Source organism: Rhinopithecus bieti, unplaced genomic scaffold, assembly GCF_001698545.2.
Source record: "Rhinopithecus bieti isolate Rb0 unplaced genomic scaffold, ASM169854v2 scaffold_27781, whole genome shotgun sequence".
NCBI lineage: Eukaryota > Metazoa > Chordata > Mammalia > Primates > Cercopithecidae > Rhinopithecus > Rhinopithecus bieti.
The window spans coordinates 300,691-319,572 of record NW_016812388.1 but is presented as its reverse complement, the minus strand read 5'-3'; the positions used below and the strand labels follow the sequence as shown (position 1 = coordinate 319,572).

The window sequence follows — 18,882 nt, the reverse complement described above, 5'->3', positions numbered from 1 at the left end:
AATAAACTTCACATATGCTCAAGAGCAATTGTGTTAAGAAATGTTGTTTCCACGCAATTACCAGCAAAGTGCAGCATCAGCAGCCATTCATCACCTCACACATGTGCAAGTTTACTGCAGGATACATTCCTAGGAATGTGTGTAATGGAAGACGGCTTGGCAGCTAGCATTCGGTATGCTCTTCTCTCTGTTCCTTCAAAGGCTGGAAGGTGAACCACTGCTTTTCCCGCTTCCCTTGCTGCTAGAGTTCTAAATGTGAAATGGGTTATGCCCAGTGGTAAATGTTTAACAACCAGCTCTCAAAAAAAAATAAAATAAAATAAAATAAAAATTAAATTTAAAATAAATACAATAAAATAAAAAGCTTAAACTTTTAAGAAGAGATAGGCCGCATGCAATGGCTCACATCTATAATCCCAGCACTCTGGGAGGCTATGGTGGGAGGATGGTTTGAGCCCAGGAGTTTGAGACCTCTCTGGGCAATGTCGCAAAACCCCGTCTCTACACAAAAAATACAAAAATTAGCTGGGCATGGTGGCGTGTGCCTGCAGTTCCAGCTACCCAGGAGGCTGAAGTGAGAGGATCACCTGAACCCAGGAGGTCAAGGCTGCAGTAAGCCGTAATCATGCCACTGCACTCCAGCCCAGGCAGAGTGAGACCCTGTCTCAAAAATAAATAAATAAAAATAGATAATGAAAAAATACAGTAATCACTATCGGCTAGTTGTAGGTACTGTTACCTACAGAAAGCTCTGAGACCTGTTCCCTTCAGTTAGAGAGATAAGCAAGTATTTAAAAGATGTACTAGCACCAAACTGAAACTCCTTTAAACTGACTCAACAGGACTATAACATAAATTAAAAGGGAGTAATTTTCTCAGTGTGCATTTCATTGTTCTTTAATCTTCAACCTAAAATAATCTTGAGTTTCATAGTAGTCCAAATCTCACATTTTGGGAAACTTCCATGTAAACCCAATAATAAAGACCACCAGCTCTCTGTTAATACAGATTAGACCACCCAAAGACTAATTATAACTTTGTCTATTCAAATCCTGGGAATATATTCACATGTTTAATTAGACTGAGCACTCTAATTTTTCTTAACAACTGGTAATCAATTTATTAAAATAGTTGACTTAAGCATCTTCAATAGTGACTTCCACCTCAACTCCTGACTCAGTACTGAAGGAAGTAATCTGCTTAACAATCTCAGAAGGGATGTGCAAGTTAATGAGTTGTTTGTGGATTCTCATCTGGAAATGATCCCATGTCTTAGAACAGTCACCAAAAGGAGTTTTTCTTGTAGCGATTCTCAAAGTCTTAGCAGGCATTTGAACTGGTTCTTTCACTTTGAGACTCTTGTTCTTTGCTCCTCTGATCAAGTCAACACACACCTTCTCCAGGGATTTTATGCTGTGGCTCATGAAGAGTGATTCTAAATCAGTGAACTGCCACCTCCAGCTCCCCGGGTGTTTTTCCAGTATCTTTAAAAGCCACAGGTGCTGCGTGGCTTCCTGACCAACTGGTTCCTCAGCGAGAGCAACAGCAGTGCAGCAGGAGCAGGAGCAGGAGCGGGCTGACCACAGCTGAGCACCACCTTTGACAGCGTCTTTCTCAAAGAGCTCTTTTTTTTTTTAAATGAGACGGAGTCTCCCTCTGTAGCCTAGGCTGGAGTGCAGTGGCGTGATCTCGGCTCACTGCAACCTCCACCTCCCGAGTTCATGCTATTCTCCTGCCTCAGCCTCCCAAGTAGCTGGGATTATAGGTGCCCGCCACCACTCCTGGCTAAAGTATTTTTAATAGAGATGGGGTTTCACCATGTTGGCCAGGCTGGTCTGGAACTCCTGACCTCAAGTGATCCACGTGCCTCGGCCTCCCAAAGTGCCAGAATTACAGGTGTGAGCCACTGCGCCTGGCCTAAGAGCGCTAATTTTTAAATAGCTTATTTACAAAGCACTCTATGCTTCAGGTCCAACATTTATCAAGCATCTACAATATGCCAGGAACTATACAGATTTTATTATCTAATTTTAAAAATATATAATTTTAAACCAAGACCAAGAGAGGTAACAGGATCTATATAAGAATGCTAGAAATAGTGAAAACAGCCCTGTATCTGGAGGTTTAGCTCTGCCACTATGCCATGATTTCCAATATACAATATACCCATGCAAGTCACTTTAAATTATTTTATAGATTAAAGGCCTCCTTACCAAAAAAGAAAGAAAAAATTTTAAATTAAGTCCTTACTCATGCCAGGACCTGTGCTAAAGTCTGTGTGTGTGTGTGTATATAATGTTTCTCATTTAAATCTCCTGAAACCTCTGTAAGATAGGTTCTACTATTATCCCCATTTTACAGATGGAAACATGAGCTTAGAAATGTTAGGTCACTAGCTAGTAATAATGCAATTAGTAAGTGATAGTTATTTCAATAGAGTCTGGCATTAGAGACTATACTCTTTTAACTTAAGCACACACACACACACACAAAGTATTTGTATAGCTTCTATCACAGATAATATAGGGAATTTCAATATGTAAAACAATTCAATTAGTTCACAATTTTAATCAATTTGGTACATATGATTCACATGCTTATAAACAGAAAATAACAGGAAAAATCAGTTAACACTTGGGGAGAGAGGGAAAAGGCAACTTCATTTGTCTTTTGGTAAGATTCTAAATATCACAAATAGGAGAAAATAGCCAAATAAAAAGTTAGCAAATCCGTAACTTCAACCTTCAAAAAGGGTTAAGTGTGTCTTTAAAAAGCCAAGATTTAGGGAAGTCCCATTTGGGCACCCCTCACTCTCCAAAGTGAGAGAGTTGTTCTCCTTTCTCTTTCTTTTGCCTATTAAACCTCTGCTCCTAAAACGCACCTCCCCTCCCCACCCCACACACAAAAGAGGCAAAGATTTAAAAGGTTACCAGGAAAAGACTATCACATTTAGCTTGGATACTAAGTAGTAACATTTACTAAGGTCCACAGTTTACTACTTACTACGCAACATACTACTTTACTACACAGTAACCCACCCTGGACTGATGGCTTCTTCAGGAACACTGAGAGAATGTAAAATACAGGAATCCTGATAATCCTGCATTCTTCGAGCATCCATTATAATCAAGCTGATGTTTTTATCCGTCATCATTGTGTATAGTTCCTTTGCTGTGATTGCTCCTTGGAATTGAGAGAGACAGTATAAGTGACAAGAAACAGCATAAGATGTGCTGACATCACAAAACATAGGACAAACAGCTTTTCCTAGAAGAGCAAATTATACTGAATATATATGGATGCCATATATTTACTACCCAATCATACCATTTATTATCTTGTAAACTAACGTTAAATATAACTTGTTTTTTTTTCCTGAGACAGGGTCTCATTTTGTAACCCAGGCTAGAGAGCAGTGGCATGATCTTGGCTCAATGCAACCTCCACCTCCCAGGTTCAAGTGATTCTCCTGCCTCAGCCTCCTGAGTAGCTAGGAACATAGGCTGTTACCACGCCTGGCTAATTTTTGTATTTTTAGTAGATATGGGGTTTCACCATGTTCACTAGGCTGGTCTGGAACTCCTGACCTCAAGTGATCCGCCCACCTCAGCCTCCCAAAGTGCTGGGATGATAGGCGTGAGCTGCCACACACCCAGCCTTGTGTTTTTAACATTTATCAAGAAACCAGTTCAGTGCTCTGTTTATAAAGACTTAAAAATCAAAACTTTGTTGAGTTTACAGCTACATCTGGTATTGACTCTGTTACCAATATAAAATAAAGGACATTAATATATGTGTCTTAGGAAAATAATATGTTTTCAAAAATTAAGACATTAGAAAAATGCTAACTAGAAGAAAGAAACATCTATGGTTCTAAAATTCTGGAAAGGTTGTAAATTCAGAAAGTCTATGATGGCAGTCTTATGGTAGCTATTCGAAAAACTTAGATATCCAAGTATTCTTAGAATAACAAGTCAAAAGCTTGCTATTCTACATCAGAGGCTGAAAAACCATGGCCATCTGTTTTTACAGGATCACTGCCACACTAGTTTGTTTACACATTTTTTCATACGGCAATAGCAGAGATCAATAGTTGTGTCAGGGACCACAGGAATCTCCAACCCCATAAGGTTCCCCAAGCCTAAAATGTTTACTATCTATCCCTTTAAGAAAAATTTGCCAATTCTCATTCTACTTGATGTTCATTTGTTAGCTCCCAGCCAGAAGGAAAAAAGATTATTTTACCTTCTAAGAAGGCTAACAAAAACGAAACTAAGTAAAGCTAACGCAATATTTAATTTATTTACTTTTGGGGGAGGGCGGCAATCTGTCAAAATAAATATTCCCTATGTTACTATTTTTCCTTAGCCCTACTGAAGCGAAAGATTAAAAGGCACTACAAGAGTTGAGATTATATAAAAAGCTGTTTCAGCAGTAAGCTGTGAGAAGAAAAGTAGTCTTAGTAGCTCCTATGCTAAAAGACCTATAGCTGCTAATAATCATCCTCCTTCCATCTCTAGCCATCAAGTGTTAAGCTAACAAAACAGACCAAAAAAGCTGATAACAAACCACTGAGAAGGACATTTAAGCAGGATGAAATACAAAGGAACGAATGCATAAAAACTAATCTTGGAATGAATCAGTAATAACTTTTAGGGAAGTACCTTATAGCACACTCAATTTATTTTTATAATTGTTGTATGAAAATATTTTAAGTACAGAATTTATTTTACTATTACCTATAATTATGTTTAAATTCAACCTTTTCTCTGATCCAAGTACTAACCAGGCCCAATCCCACTTAGCTTCTGAGATCAGGAGCATTAGGTGGTATGGCTGCAGAAAAGGTAAACCTTTTCTGAGAGGAAAATGTCTCTAGTAGATGAAGAGAATTTGCTGTCTTGTTTAGGTCACATATTTGTCACTAGAGCGTCAACACCACCTATGGATAACTTCCATATTACTGGTTTGGATTTGAGACAGGGTCTCATTGTCATAGGCTGGAGTATAGTGGTGTGATCATGGCTCACTGAGGCCTCAACCTCCTGGGCTCAAGTAGTTCTCCCACCTCAACCTCCTAAGTAGATGGGACTACAGGTGTGCACCACCACACTCAGCTAATTTTTGTATTTTTTGTAGAGACAGGGATTTCACCATGTTACCTAGGCTGGTTTTGAACTCCCGGGCTCAAGCAATCCTCCTGCCTGAGTCTCCCAAAGTGCTGGGATTACAGGCATGAGCCACTGCACCTGGCCTGGATTTTTTTTTTTAAGGGGGATGTAAATGACTCTTAAATAATTTAGTCTTTGACCACAGGATGGATGTGGGGAGAAAAAATTAAATCTACAACCTAGTCATAAATGATAATAAGACCTACTTAAAGTTTACCATGTATTCTAAGAATTTACATATATTAGTTCATTCAACTCTCACAACAACCCTATGAAATAATAATCTCCACTTTACAGACAGGGAAACAAAGGCAGAATGTTTAAGTAACATGCTGAAAACTACACAGAAAGGGAGAGGAGGAACCAGTATTCAAACTTAGTTTGATTTCTGAGAGTCCATGCTCTTAGCCATTATTGCTAAACTGCGTCTTGAAAAGAAAACAAGTACAAGCTTTGGTTTTGACATTTTTCAACTGCGTATTACCAGTTTAACATGCAAGGTTAAAATTATTCATCAAATATCCCCATAAATACATAAAAATAGCCTCAGACATTTTCAGTATAATCGTACAGACTAGGAAAAATGATGAAGCTTACACAGAGATTAGACAACAATGCTGACAATCTCATTGTATAAAACCTGATGCTTATTCTGATTAAAAGATCTCAGTCAGAACCTAAAACAACTTCCTCTTTCTGTACACACTTACCTTTCTCTTTGGTCTCACATTTTTCATTCTTTTCACCATTGCTCTATTGCATAGGGGAAAAAAAAGTTTCAACTTTCATAGACACAAAAAATTCAACTTTAATACTTCATTTACTTCACTTAAACGTAAACTCTAAGAAATGAAGTGTGCAGAGTACTGGCTTTTTATAAAAATGCAGAAGAATAATAATGATAATAAAAGATTTCTTTGACAGTAGACAACAACTAAAGTAACTAGCAACCTTTCAGAATCATAGAACTTTTCCTCAAAATTTACTTCAATTAAAGACCAAATACAATTTAACAGCACAAACTGCTACAGAAATTTAATATTTAATTTGATCAGAAAGTACTTCTTACAATTAAACAAAAATTCTGGCTATCCAATTCAGTGTCCTCCACCACATAATTAAAGCAAAATGAACTAATACAAAGTATTGCTTATGTAGTTTACTTTTTTTTTGAGATGGAGTCTCGCTCTGTTGCCAGGCTGGATTGCAATGCCACGATCTTGGCTCATTGAAACCTCCGCCTCCTGGATTCAAGCAATTTTCCTGCCTCAGCCTCCCAAGTAGCTGGGACTACAGGTGCGTGCTATACGCCCAAGTAATTTTTGTATTTTCAGTAGAGATGGGGTTTTGCCATGTTGGCAGGATGGTCTTGATCTCTTAACCTTGTGATCCACCTGCCTCAGCCTCCCAAAGTGCTGGGATTATAGGCGTGAGCCACCGTGCCTGGCCTACGTAGTTTACATTTTTTAACCAAGACAACCTGGGATAATCCTGTAAGGTACTAACTCATTTTACAGATGGGGAAACAAAGGACCCACTTAGACCTTTTTTTTTGAGATAGGGTCTCACTCTAATGCTCAAGCTGGAGTGCAGATGCATGATCACTGCAGCCTGGACCTCCTGGGCTCAAGTGATCCTCCCACCTCAGCCTCCTGAGTAGCTGGGACCACAGGTGTGCACTACCACAACTGGCTAATTTAAAAAAAAAAATGTTTGTAGAGGCCAGGCGTGGTGGCTCACCCCTGTAATCCCAACACTTTGGGAGGCCAAGGTGGGCGGGTCACCTGAGGCTGGGAGTTCAAGACCAGCCTGACCAACACGGAGAAACCTCGTCTCTACTAAAAATATAAAATTAGCCGGGCATGGTGGTGCATGCCTATAATTCCAGTTACTTGGAAGGCTGAGGGAGGAGAATCGCTTGAACCCGGGAGGTGGAGGTTGCAGTGAGCTGAGATTGTACCACTGCACTCCAGCCTGGGCAACAAGAGTGAAACTCCATTTCTAAAAAAAAAAGTTTGTAAGGTCAGGAGATCGAGACCATCCTGGCTAACCCGGTGAAACCCCGTCTCTACTAAAAAATACAAAAAAACTAGCCAGGCGAGGTGGCGGGCGCCTGTAGTCCCAGCTACTCGGGAGGCTGAGGCAGGAGAATGGCGTGAACCCGAAAGGCGGAGCTTGCAGTGAGCTGAGATCCGGCCACCGCACTCCAGTTTGGGCAACAGAGCGAGACTCCGTCTCAAAAAAAAAAAAAAAAAAAAAAAAAAAAAAAAAAAAAGTTTGTAGAGATGGGGTTTTCCATGTTGCCCAGGCTGGTCTCAAATTCCTGGACTCAAATGACCCACCCATGTTGGCCTCCCAAAGTGCTGGGATTACAGGTGTGAGCCACCACACCCAGGCAACAACGACTTTTTAGTTGTCCACATGGAATGACAACTAAAAGCTACAAAACGCCTAAGAAAAAAAATCAAAGCAGAAATTTTCCCATGGATTTCAACTTATATTTTAGGAAGGATAGTTTCCAAGGAGGTAAAGGAAGGGAGGTACAGTGATAGCTGGTAGCTACAGACTAAGTCACTGATGGCTTTTGGCAAAGAGATGATGTAGCTGAAAAGACCACAAGTAGTCACTAAACAGATGCAAAAAAATGGGAGAGAAGCCAGGCGCGGTGGCTCACTCCTGTAATCTTAGCACTTTGGGAGGCCAAGGTGGGCAGACCGCTTAAGGTCAGAAGTTCAAGAACAGCCTGGCCAACATGGTGAAACCCCATCTCTACTAAAAATATGAAAATTAGCTGGGGGTAGTGGTGGGTGCCTGTAATCCCAGCTACTGAGGAGGCTGAGGCCTAGGAGACTTAGTTGAACCCAGCAAGCAGAGGTTGCAGCAAGCTGAGATCCCACCACTACACTCCAGCCTGAGCAACAGAGTGAAACTCTGTCTCAAAAAAAAAAAAAGAGTCAGGCATGATGGCTCAGGTCTGTAATCCCAGCACTTTGGGAGGCTGAGGCGGGCAGATCACTGGAGGTCAGAAGTTGGAGACCAGCCTGGCCAACATGGTGAAACACCGTCTCTACTAAAATACAAAATTAGCCAAATGTGGTGGCGGGTGTAATCCTAGCTACTTGGGAAGCTGAGGCAGGAGAATCGCTTGAACCCAGGAGGTGGAGGTTGCAGTGAGCCAAGATCACGCCATTGCACTCCAGCCTGTGGAGACAAGAATGAGACTGTCTCCAAAAAAAAAAAAAAAAAAAAAAAAAAAAAGAGAGAGAGAGAAAGGGGAACACTAGGGGAGAAAAGAGAGGAGAAAGCAAACGAAAAAGAATGAAAAGAATGAGACCTCAGAAACAGATAAAAGCCTTGGTACCAAAGTAGTATACTAAATCTTTTAATGTAAATTACATGATTAGAAAGAAGAAACTTAAAAATCGTCTATTTCAATACTATAATTTGGGAAACATGAAAACAGTCCCAGAGTGGTTAAAAAAGTTTTGACATAGGACCAGATGCAGATATAATAAATCACAGCTCAGCTCAAATGATCTTTCTATTGCTCTAATTAAGTTTATTAGAATTAACTTCTAATAAAACAAATTAATGCACAGAAAATATTGTGCATTAATTCGTTTTTAATGAATTAACGCACAGAAAATATTGCTATAGAAATTCATAGAAAAATCTGAAGTCAACTGAGACTAGAATATTTAATTCAAATTATTTTCTTTTTTTCGAGACAGAGTTGCTCTGTTGCCCAGGCTGGAGTGCAATGGTACGATCTCGGCTCACTGCAGCCTTTGCCTCCCGGGTTCAAGCGATTCTCCCACCTCAGCCTCTCTAGTAGCTGGGACTACAGGGGCGCGCCACCACATCCAGCTAACTTTCGTATTTTTAGCAGAGATGGGGTTTCACTACATTTGCCAGGCTGGTTTCGAGCTCCCGGCCTCAGGTGGTCTGCTTGCCTCGGCCTCCCAAAGTGCTGGGATTACAGGCGTGAGCCACCATGCCCAGCCTTAAATAAATTTCTAATTAAAACATTAAATTTTATCCTTGTTGCCTAAAAGAACTTTATAGTGGTATCTCAACTCTTTTTAAGCAAATCATCTGACAAGCAGAAATGGTCTTTTAACTCACACATTAAAATTGAAATACCTTTTGGGTTTTGTCTTTGGAATCCAATACATTCTCCAAAGAACCTTTAGCCAACGTGCCACCATCCTCTCTTCCTGTTTCCTGCCTTTTCTGTTGTAGCCGCTGTGCTTCCTCCTGCCTGTCCTTTTCCTCAAGTTTTTTCCGGACTTCGGCTTCTTCATATCTAGTTGAAAAAATAAGTTAAGATTGTCTTTTATTGGTGTTAATTGTGGAAATTAAAGGAGTTTCAGTTCTGTAAAATTGGTATCCCGCCTTGAGTTATTTCATGGCTACATGCTTTCTCCCTCCACCACAATTCACACATCTACCGCCTGAGGTCATCTGTGGATTTACTTCAAATTGCCCAGAACTCTTAAAAAGAAACTGTATGTTCTCAAGTTGAAGTTATTTAGTGCTTTTGCTCTTTTCTCCTACTAATTTCAACCTTTTATATTGATTCAAATCTGCTGCAATTTGCTTTTCAAAGAAAAGTCCTAATTCTTTCTGCAAAAGAAACAGCCCAAATATCACACTTACTTTATAATTTAGGATAAAATGTAAAAGGAGCATTCAAAAGCAGTGAAAAGTATTACCAAAGTCCCAAGTTACGTTTTTTTAAAGGATGACTTCACTGAAATTTCCAACTTGTTGGCAGTTAAACAGCTATCTGAACTACAGTTAGCAGATATCCAAGGAATTTAGAACTATTCCCTACTAAATTATAGGTGGCTGGGTGCGGTGGCTCACATCTGCAACCCCAGGACTTTGGGAGGCCAAGGCAGGTGGATCACGTGAGGTCAGGAGTTCGAGACCAGCCTGACCAACATGGTGAAACTCCGTCTCTACTAAAAATACAAAATTAGTCAGGCGTGGTGGCACATATCTGTAATCCCAGCTACTTGGGAGGCTGAGGCAGGAGAATCACTTTAACTGGGAAGGCAGAGGATGCAGTGAGCCAAGATCATGTGACTGCACTCCAGCCTGGGTAACAGAGTGAGATTCCATCTCTAAATAAATAAATAAATGAATGAATGGCAATGCTTGCTATTATTGCCAGGACAGACTGTATGTTACCATAGACCTGTAATCTTGTTTGCCCTAATTATCAATGCTCAGCAATGCCTGTGAGCTTCAAATTTAAAGACAGAGAGAGAGAAGATAGAACAGATATAAAGGAAAAAAATAAATAAATAATTGACTAGGGTCAATAATTAGTAAAAGATGAATCAATAGTTTCCATTTTATTATTCTTCACTGTATCTTTACATTTTATATGCTCTTTTTTTCTTTTCTTTCTTTTTTTTGAGACAGAGTCTCACTCTGTCGCCTAGGCTGGAGTGCACTGGTGCAATCTCAGTTCACTGCAACCTCCATCTCCCAGGTTCAAGTAATTCTCCTGACTCAGACTCCTGAGTAGCTGGGACTACAGGCACACACCACCACGCCTGGCTAATTTTTGTATTTTTAGTAGAGACAGGGTTTCATCATGTGGCCAGGCTTGTCTCAAACTCCTAACCTCAGGTGACTCACCTGCCTCGGCCGCCCAAAGTGCTGGGATTACAGGTGTGAGCCACTGTGGCTGGCTGTTTTTTTTTTTTTTTTTCTTTTTTGAGACAAAGTCTCACTCTGTCACCCAGGCTGGCGTACAGTCGCGTGGTCTCGGCTCACTGCAACCTCTGCCTCCTGGGTTCAAGCGATTCTCCTGTCTCAACCTCCCAAGTAGCTGGGACTACTGGTGTATGCCACCACACCCACCTAATTTTTGTATTTTTAGTAGAGACAGGGTTTCACTATGTTGGCCAGGCTGATCTCGAACTCCTGATGTCCGGTGATCCACCCGCCTCGGCCTCCCAAAGTGCTGGGATTACAGGTGTGAGCCACCATACCCAGACTTATATGCTCTTTTGAGTGAATACTCCAAAATGAAAAATTTCTAAATAAACAGAAAAAACTATACAGAAAAGGCGACTATTCAAAGAATTGTGCCAGCTTCACATATTTAAAATTTTAAGTTTACTTTAAAAATGACTTCTGAACTCAAAATTATTTGGTACCACACATTTTCAACATCATGTTAATAGTGACCAAAAATGTGCCATCTATCAATAAGATCATTCATGCACTGAACAAGAATTACATCTTTAGCTCGTGTAGAAGAAATTAGCATGTCACACAAAGCTGTGTTATTCCTCAAGTCAAAGAAATATTAGGAAAATAGGGCTTCTCCTCTAAATATTTGAGCAGTTAATTTCCTTTTTTTTTTTTTTTTTTGATGGGGTCTTGCTCTGTCGCCCAGGCTGGAGTGCAAAGGCATGATCTCAGCTTACTGCAACCTCCACCTTCTGGGCTCAAGCAATTCTCCTGCCTCAGCCTCCTGAGTAGCTGGGATTACAGGCGCATGCCACTGTGCCCAGCTAATTTTTGCATTTTTAGTAGAAAAGGGGTCTCACCATGTTGACCAAGCTGGTCTTGAACTTCTGGCCTAAGGTGATTCACCCTCCTTGGCCTTCCAAAGTGCTGGGATTACAGGTGTGAGCCACCATGTCCAGCCATTAAGCAGTTAATTTTTTGTTGTTTTTTTTTTTGAGACAGTTTCACACTGTCACCCGGGCTTGAGTGCAGTGGCGTGATCTCGGCTCACTGCAACCTCCACCTCTCAGGTTCAAGTGTTTCTCCTTGCCTCCGCCTCCCAAGTAGCTGGGATTACAAGCTCCCACCACCATGGCCAGCTAATTATTTTGTACTTTTAGTAGAGATGAGATTTCACTATGTTGGCTGGGCTGGTCTTGAACTCCTGACCTCGTGATCCATCTACCTTGGCCTCCCAAAGTGCTGGGAGTACAGTCATGAGCCAGCCTGCCTGGCCTAAGAAGTTAATTTCTATCTTTATGCTTAGCAATTCCTTCTGAATTATTTATTCCATTGACTGAAATGATCACTAATATTGATAGGAACATGGTGATTATGACACATTATTTTAAAAATGCTATCCTTTAAAAAATAAAGGTAGGAGAGAGAATTCTAATTTTGGTAATGACTTAGTAGTTTCCATTGTTCTGAACCTCTCACAACTATAACCTCTGGATGACCTACAACTACCTGAAGGATTGGAAAACTGCCATAATCAGGAAGAAAGTAGATGGGGTTGACACTTGAAAGAAACGAAGGGCATTAGTAAGATTCCCATTTTTTATAGTTTCACACCTAAGGCAGGCCTCAGTGCTGAAAACAGCTAAAATTCCAATAGAAACCCCAACCCCAGAGAACCAGAGTTCCAAATTCTTTGTATAGACTTGCCCAAATTGCCAGCTGACACCTGAATTAAGCACACCTGGGAAAGATACTAAGGCGCCCAGCTAAGTCTAAAAGAACTGAAAAGAATGTCGGTTGTCACTTACCATAGACAAGACAGAAAACTTATCGTTTGAGTATAGCCAAGTTAACTGCTTATTGGGACAAAACAACAACAACAACAACTATTCAGAGGACCAAAGAAGAGTGCAGAGCCTATAAATTTATCATTCACAATGTCCAAAGTTACTAGTACCAAAAAAAGAAAAACAGGACAACAATAAAAGAAAAGGCACTGCATACTGACTCTAAGATGATGCATTTAGCATACAAAGATTTTAGAGCAGCTGTTACAACTATGCTCAAGGGCATAAATGAAAATGTGCTTGCAATAATGAACAAATAGGAAATCTCTGCAAAAAATAATAGACACTATAAAAAAGAACCACACCAAAATTCTAGAATTGGGCTGGGTGCAGTGGCTCATGCCTAGAATCCTAACACTTTGGCAGGCCCTAGTAGGAGGACTGCTTGAGCCTAGAGCTTGAGACCAGCTTGGGCAACATGGTGAAACCCTGTCTCTACAAAAAAACACGAAAAAACTAACTGGGCTGGTGGTGTGCATCTGTAGTCCCAGCTGTTCAGGAGGTGAAGGTGAGAGAATCACTTGAGGCCAGGAAGCTGAGGTTGCAGTGAACTGTGTTCACGCCACTATACTCCAACCTGGACAACAGAGTGAGACTCTGTCTCAAAAAAAAAAAAGGAAGAAATTCTAGAATTGAAACATGTAACTGAAAAAAATTCACTCAACAGAAAATTGGAGACGACAAAGTAAACAGTCAGTATTTGAAGGAAGAATTGGCCTGGGCAACATAGTAAGACCCCATCTCTATAAAATATAAAATTAGCCAGGAGCAGAGGTGTGTGCCTGTAGTCCTACCAATGTCAGGAGGCTGAGGTGGGATTGCTTGAGCCCAGGAGTTTGAGGATGCAGTGAGCTAGGGTCATGCCACTACACTTCAGCCTGGGCAACAGAGTGAGACCTTGTCTCAAAAGAAAAAAAGGATGAAAGAGTGATAAAAATTATTCAATCCAGGCTGGGCGTGGTGGCTCACGCCTGTAATCCCAACACTTTGGGAGGCCGAGGTGCATGGATCACCTGAGGTCAGGAGTTTGAGAACCGCCTCGTCAACATGGTGAACCCCCATCTCTAGTAGAAATACAAAATTAGCCAGGTGTGTGGCACACACCTGTAGTCCCAGCTACTTGGGAGGCTGAGATAGGAGAATTGCTTGAACCCGGGAGGTGGAGGCTGCAGTGAGCCAAGATCGTGTGCCACTGTACTCCAGCCAGGGTGAGACGGAGTGAGACTCTGTCTGAAAAAAAAAAAAAGAAAATTATCCAATCTGAAAAACAAAGAGAAAATGATTAAAACAAAACAAAACAGAACAAAGCCTTAGGGATTCATTGGACAAAATCAAAAAGCCTATCGTATGTATAGCTGGAATTCCAGCAAGAACATGAAAATGAGGCAGAAAAAAATGCTTAACATCAGAAACAATGGAGGCCAGAAGACAGTGGAACAGCAGCTCTGAAGTGACAAAAGGGAAAATAAAAACCTGTCAACATAGAATCCTGTAAGAATGAAGATGAGGGCGGGGTGTGGCAGCTCACGCCTGTAATCCCAACACTTTGGGAGGCCAAGGCAGGCGGATCATCTGAAGTCAGGAATTCAAGACCAGCCTGGCCAACATGGTAAAACTCCATCTCTACCAAAAAACACAAAAATTAGCCAGGCGTCGTGGTGTGTGCCTGTAGTCCCAGCTACGTGGGGAGGCTGAGGGTGGAAGTTGCAGAGACCCTGTCTCAAAAAAAAAAAAAAAAAAAAGAATATTCCCAGAGGTTAAGAGGGACATAATGATAAAAGGGTCAATTCATCAAGAAACTATAACGGCCATAAATGTTTATGTACCTAAAAACAGAATTTCAAAATACATGAAACAAAAACTGAGAGAACTAAAGGCATAAATAGATACAGTTAAATATTTTAACACCCTTCTCTCAGTAATTGTTATAACTTGAACCCCTACCCCACAATCAGTAAAGACAAAGAAGATCTGAACATTATCAGCCATTCTGACCTGAATCACATATAGAGAACAATATATTCAACAACCACATTTTCTTTGCAAGTGCACACGGTACACTCACCGAGAGACCATATGCTGAGCCATAAAACAAGAATACATTTAAAAGGACTGGATGTCTTTAGCCACAATAAAATTAAATTAGAAATTAATAAGATATAAGAAGAATCCCACATATTTGGAAATCAACACATTTCTAAATGATCCACGGGTCAAGGAAGAAAGGGAAATTAGAAAATATTTCAAAATAAATTATAAAGTTCTACTGGGAAAACAACAGATTTATGAAAATCAGTGTGTTAAAATAAAATAAATGGAACAAAAGTGAATGATGAACCCATCAATAGATGTGAGAGGAGAAAAGAAAAACTGAGTAACTTCAGATAGAATTTTACAAAAACAGATGTTTCACCATATTCCATCTGCTTAGGCAATACGCAGGGATAATGGATTCTCAAATCTCCAGCAGGACCTTGCTTATTGGTATGCTCACTTCCCCCACTTCTCTACTGCACTGTGTTAAGAACTTGGTCATAGAATAGCAAGCATATATCCCTATTATCTCTATGGAAACATCAACACCACTTTCCTGCCTATCATTTCCTGCCAGTATCATTTCACTGTTAGAAACAGAAGTGAAAGAGCAAAATTATGCAACTGTTTTACCTTGCCTCCTCAATGCAAATCACTAGAGTGCCAGGACGAAAGGTATTACAGAACAAGAATGCTTCCACTGTTAATAACAACGAAAATAGCACAAACTGAGTATTTGATTTGTGCCAGACACCATCTAAGTGTTTGTAAATGTTAATTTTCTTAATGCACTATGAGGTAGGTTTTATGATTATCCTAGTTACGGATGAGGAAACTGAGGCAAAAGGAGGCTAAGTAATTTGCCCAAGCTCACAAAATTAATAAGAAAAAAACTGGGATCCATACCCAGGGAGTCTGGCTCCGTACACTTACCTACTGCTCTATATTTCTTCTCTAGCAGTGTTCTATGCTGGAACAGTATGTGAACTGTCTGTCCTAAGAAGTAAGCACCGTCAGCCTAAATCCAATTTGAGAGCAGAAATGAAAAATCTTTAAGATTCTTTTTTCCTATTTTCTTCTCTTATCCACACCTTACCGCCTACCTTGCATTTGTTCTACAGTCTCCATAAATCTAATTTAATTAGAGCTGATGTCTCTCCTACTTTGCATCTTCAGTTGGTAAGCTGAAGTGAGAGTGAGGCATGCTCTCTGAAACTGACTTGTGATTATTTTACCTGCTTAATCCCTTTTACTAGGATTCTGATACCTCCAGACTTGGTCAAAATTACGTCTAAGACCTCCCCTAACATGAATGTAACAGAAATGGATTAAGTCTATGGTATGAGAGGTGTCCATGAAAAAAGACAATAATAAGAAATGGGACAGGCAAACAAATGCTTAACAAGTATTCCTTAAAGGCAGGTGATATTGAAATCTGTTTTCTAGCCACTTTCTAGGTCTTTTTGCTAAAGCGTTTTTTTCAGAATCTGGGGCTATGTCTATAGTGGCCACCCCAGAGCCCGTGCAGCCACCCCTGGGACAGGGGACAGCGGGCCATGGACCCTGCTGGGCACACACGCCTCCACGGTCGTAGACCATGACGTCAGATGACTGGGCACAATTTAGCAGAAAATTTATCCCAAGATGTTGAGGGCTTTCACTTTAAAGCTATGATCTATTCTCCAAACCCAGAGAGCATATACCCTCATGCCCGTTCTCAGACTGCCGGCCTGACAAGAGAGAAATCCTAGTCATGCAGATTTCAGAGACTTAAAGGAGGAAAAGAGCTCTGTGGTTGACTTATTACAGAATTAGGACAGGACAGATATGAAGATATGTTCACACAGAGTTGCTCTAAATGTCCATGAAAGACACCAACATGGGGCAGGAGGCTGGGAGAGGACAGACAGGGAGAAAAATAGAGTGAAAACGTTCTCCACATCTAGCTGCAAAATAACCTATACACAGGAAAAATTAAAAGCACATTTAAAAAGCCTTAGAATTGCAAAGGACCCTGCGGTTATTTAGTAACAGGGACCTCATTACACTGAAAGATGAGCCATTCTATCACGCCATAAAAAGTAAATATCTAAATAATGAATCATTTTCTCGATGACTTCCTTTATAAGTTGAGAGTTATTTTATTATTTTGAGACGGAGTCTCACTCTGTCACTCAGGCTAAAGTGCAGTGGCAAGATCTCAGTTCACTGCAACCTCTGCCTCCTGGGCTCAAGCAATTCTCCTGCCTCAGTCTCCTGAGTAGCTGGGATTACAGCTGCCTGCCACTTTTTTTGTATTTTTAGTAGAGACAAGGTTTTACCACGTTGGCCAGGCTGGTCACAAACTCCTGGCCTCAAGTAATCCGGCCACCTGGGCTTCCCAAGGTGCAGGGATTACAGACCTGAGCCACTGCTCCTGGTCAGAATATTTTTAAATACAAGTAACATATGATACACTCTCAGTGAAAAAAAAATTCAAGCCAGGAAAGAAATATGTCACCCTGGTTAAATCTTTCGGTTTCCTCCTTCTATTTATTATTTGCATCAAACATCTCTCAGTTTGCCGTTTTTCACTAGCCAGGCTTTGGCAGCTTATATCACTTAAAACCAGTTCCATTGTTGTCTCCTGTATCATATTGCTGAGAATGCTTTTGGTTTTATCTATTAACATTTTTTATGCTATAGATACAGGCAGAAATTTATCTACTAGGAGCTACATGACAGCATTATGTTGTTGATAAGGGAAACAATTTAAATTTTAAAGAATGACTAATGGCTGGGTGCAGTGGCTCATGCCTGTAATCCCAGCACTTTGGGAGGCCGGGGCAGGTGGATCACCAGAGGTCGGGAGTTCCAGACCATCCTGACCAACATGGAGAAACCTCGTCTCTACTAAAAATACAAAATTAGCTGGGCATGGTGGCACATGCCTGTAATCCCACCTACTAAGGAGGCTGAGGCAGCAGAATCACTTGAACCCGAGAGGTAAATGTTGCGGTGAGCTGAGATCACACCATTGCACTCCAGCCTGGGAAACAAGAATGAAACTCTATCTCAAAAAAAAAAAAAAAAAAAAAAAAAAAGAATGTCATGGCAAATACCAGAATCAGTTTTTTTTTCTAAATTTAAATAACTTCTGTAACTAAGCAGATCAAAACTAACAGTAAATACTTCATTCCCATAAGCATAGTGTCCAGGAGCAGAATCCACCAAAGAACATATGAAGAATTAAATTTTTCTAAAGAATACTGCCAGAAACTTACAAATATTATAACTCAGAAATACTGGGGCCAGGCGCAGTGGCCCACGCCTGTAATCCCAGCACTTTGGAAGGCCAAGGCAGGTGGATCATAAGGTCAGGAGATCAAGACCATCCTGGTTAACACAGTGAAATCCCATCTCTACTAAAAATACAAAAAATTAGCCGGGCATGGTGGTGGGCACCTGCAGTCCTAGCTACCTGCAGTCCTGAGGCAGGAGAATGGCGTGAACTCGGGAGGCAGAGCTTGCAGTGAGCTGAGATCGCACCACTGCACCTCAGTCTGGGCGACAGAGCAAGGCTCTGTCTAAAAAAAAAAAATTGGAATATTATACAAATCATCAGATATAAATCAGTAAATCTTAAATATTATTTTTATCTTCTAAATTTACATTATTTTAAATATTTCATAATATCTGTACCTTAGTTTAAGGCTTTCAGAGAGTCTTTCAGCTTCTTCAACGGCTTTTTTGATGTTTGCAGGTCCAAGAACTGAATGGAAATAATCCTAAAATTATAGGAAAACCATCCCATATTGTTAGTACCGGGCATTGCATGTAACATTAGTGCTAAAATCATTAAACTCATGGTGCTTATATAAACGGAAGTTTGTTTTATTACGATGGAAGATTTTAAAACTTTTAACCTACATAAATGTATAATTTATTCTCCAAATGTCTCAAAAGTATGTCTTCATACCATTAGTAAGTTAAAAGGATCCACTAGTTCATAAATTTGACTTATTTATAAGTCACCATTAAAAAGTATAAATAACATTCTTGTTATTTATAAGTGCCAAAGAGCAAAGCTTTCAAGAATAAAGTATCTTTTCTTATTAAAAATATGTATCTAGTTTTTT

At 40.3% G+C, this 18,882-nt stretch overlaps 1 protein-coding gene and 1 pseudogene across 1 annotated transcript in view; both read right to left on the bottom strand.

Annotated features, from left to right (window-relative positions):
* The window catches only part of USP8 (ubiquitin specific peptidase 8), an 84,637-nt gene that overhangs the window by 37,088 nt on the left and 28,667 nt on the right, over positions 1 to 18,882 (bottom strand). Inside the window, 4 exon segments of the mRNA XM_017896203.1 lie at positions 3,039 to 3,183; positions 5,882 to 5,924; positions 9,315 to 9,477; positions 18,446 to 18,531. Coding sequence (XP_017751692.1) covers positions 3,039 to 3,183; positions 5,882 to 5,924; positions 9,315 to 9,477; positions 18,446 to 18,531 — 437 coding nt within the window.
* LOC108544818 (40S ribosomal protein S20 pseudogene) lies at positions 691 to 3,013 on the bottom strand (annotated as a pseudogene).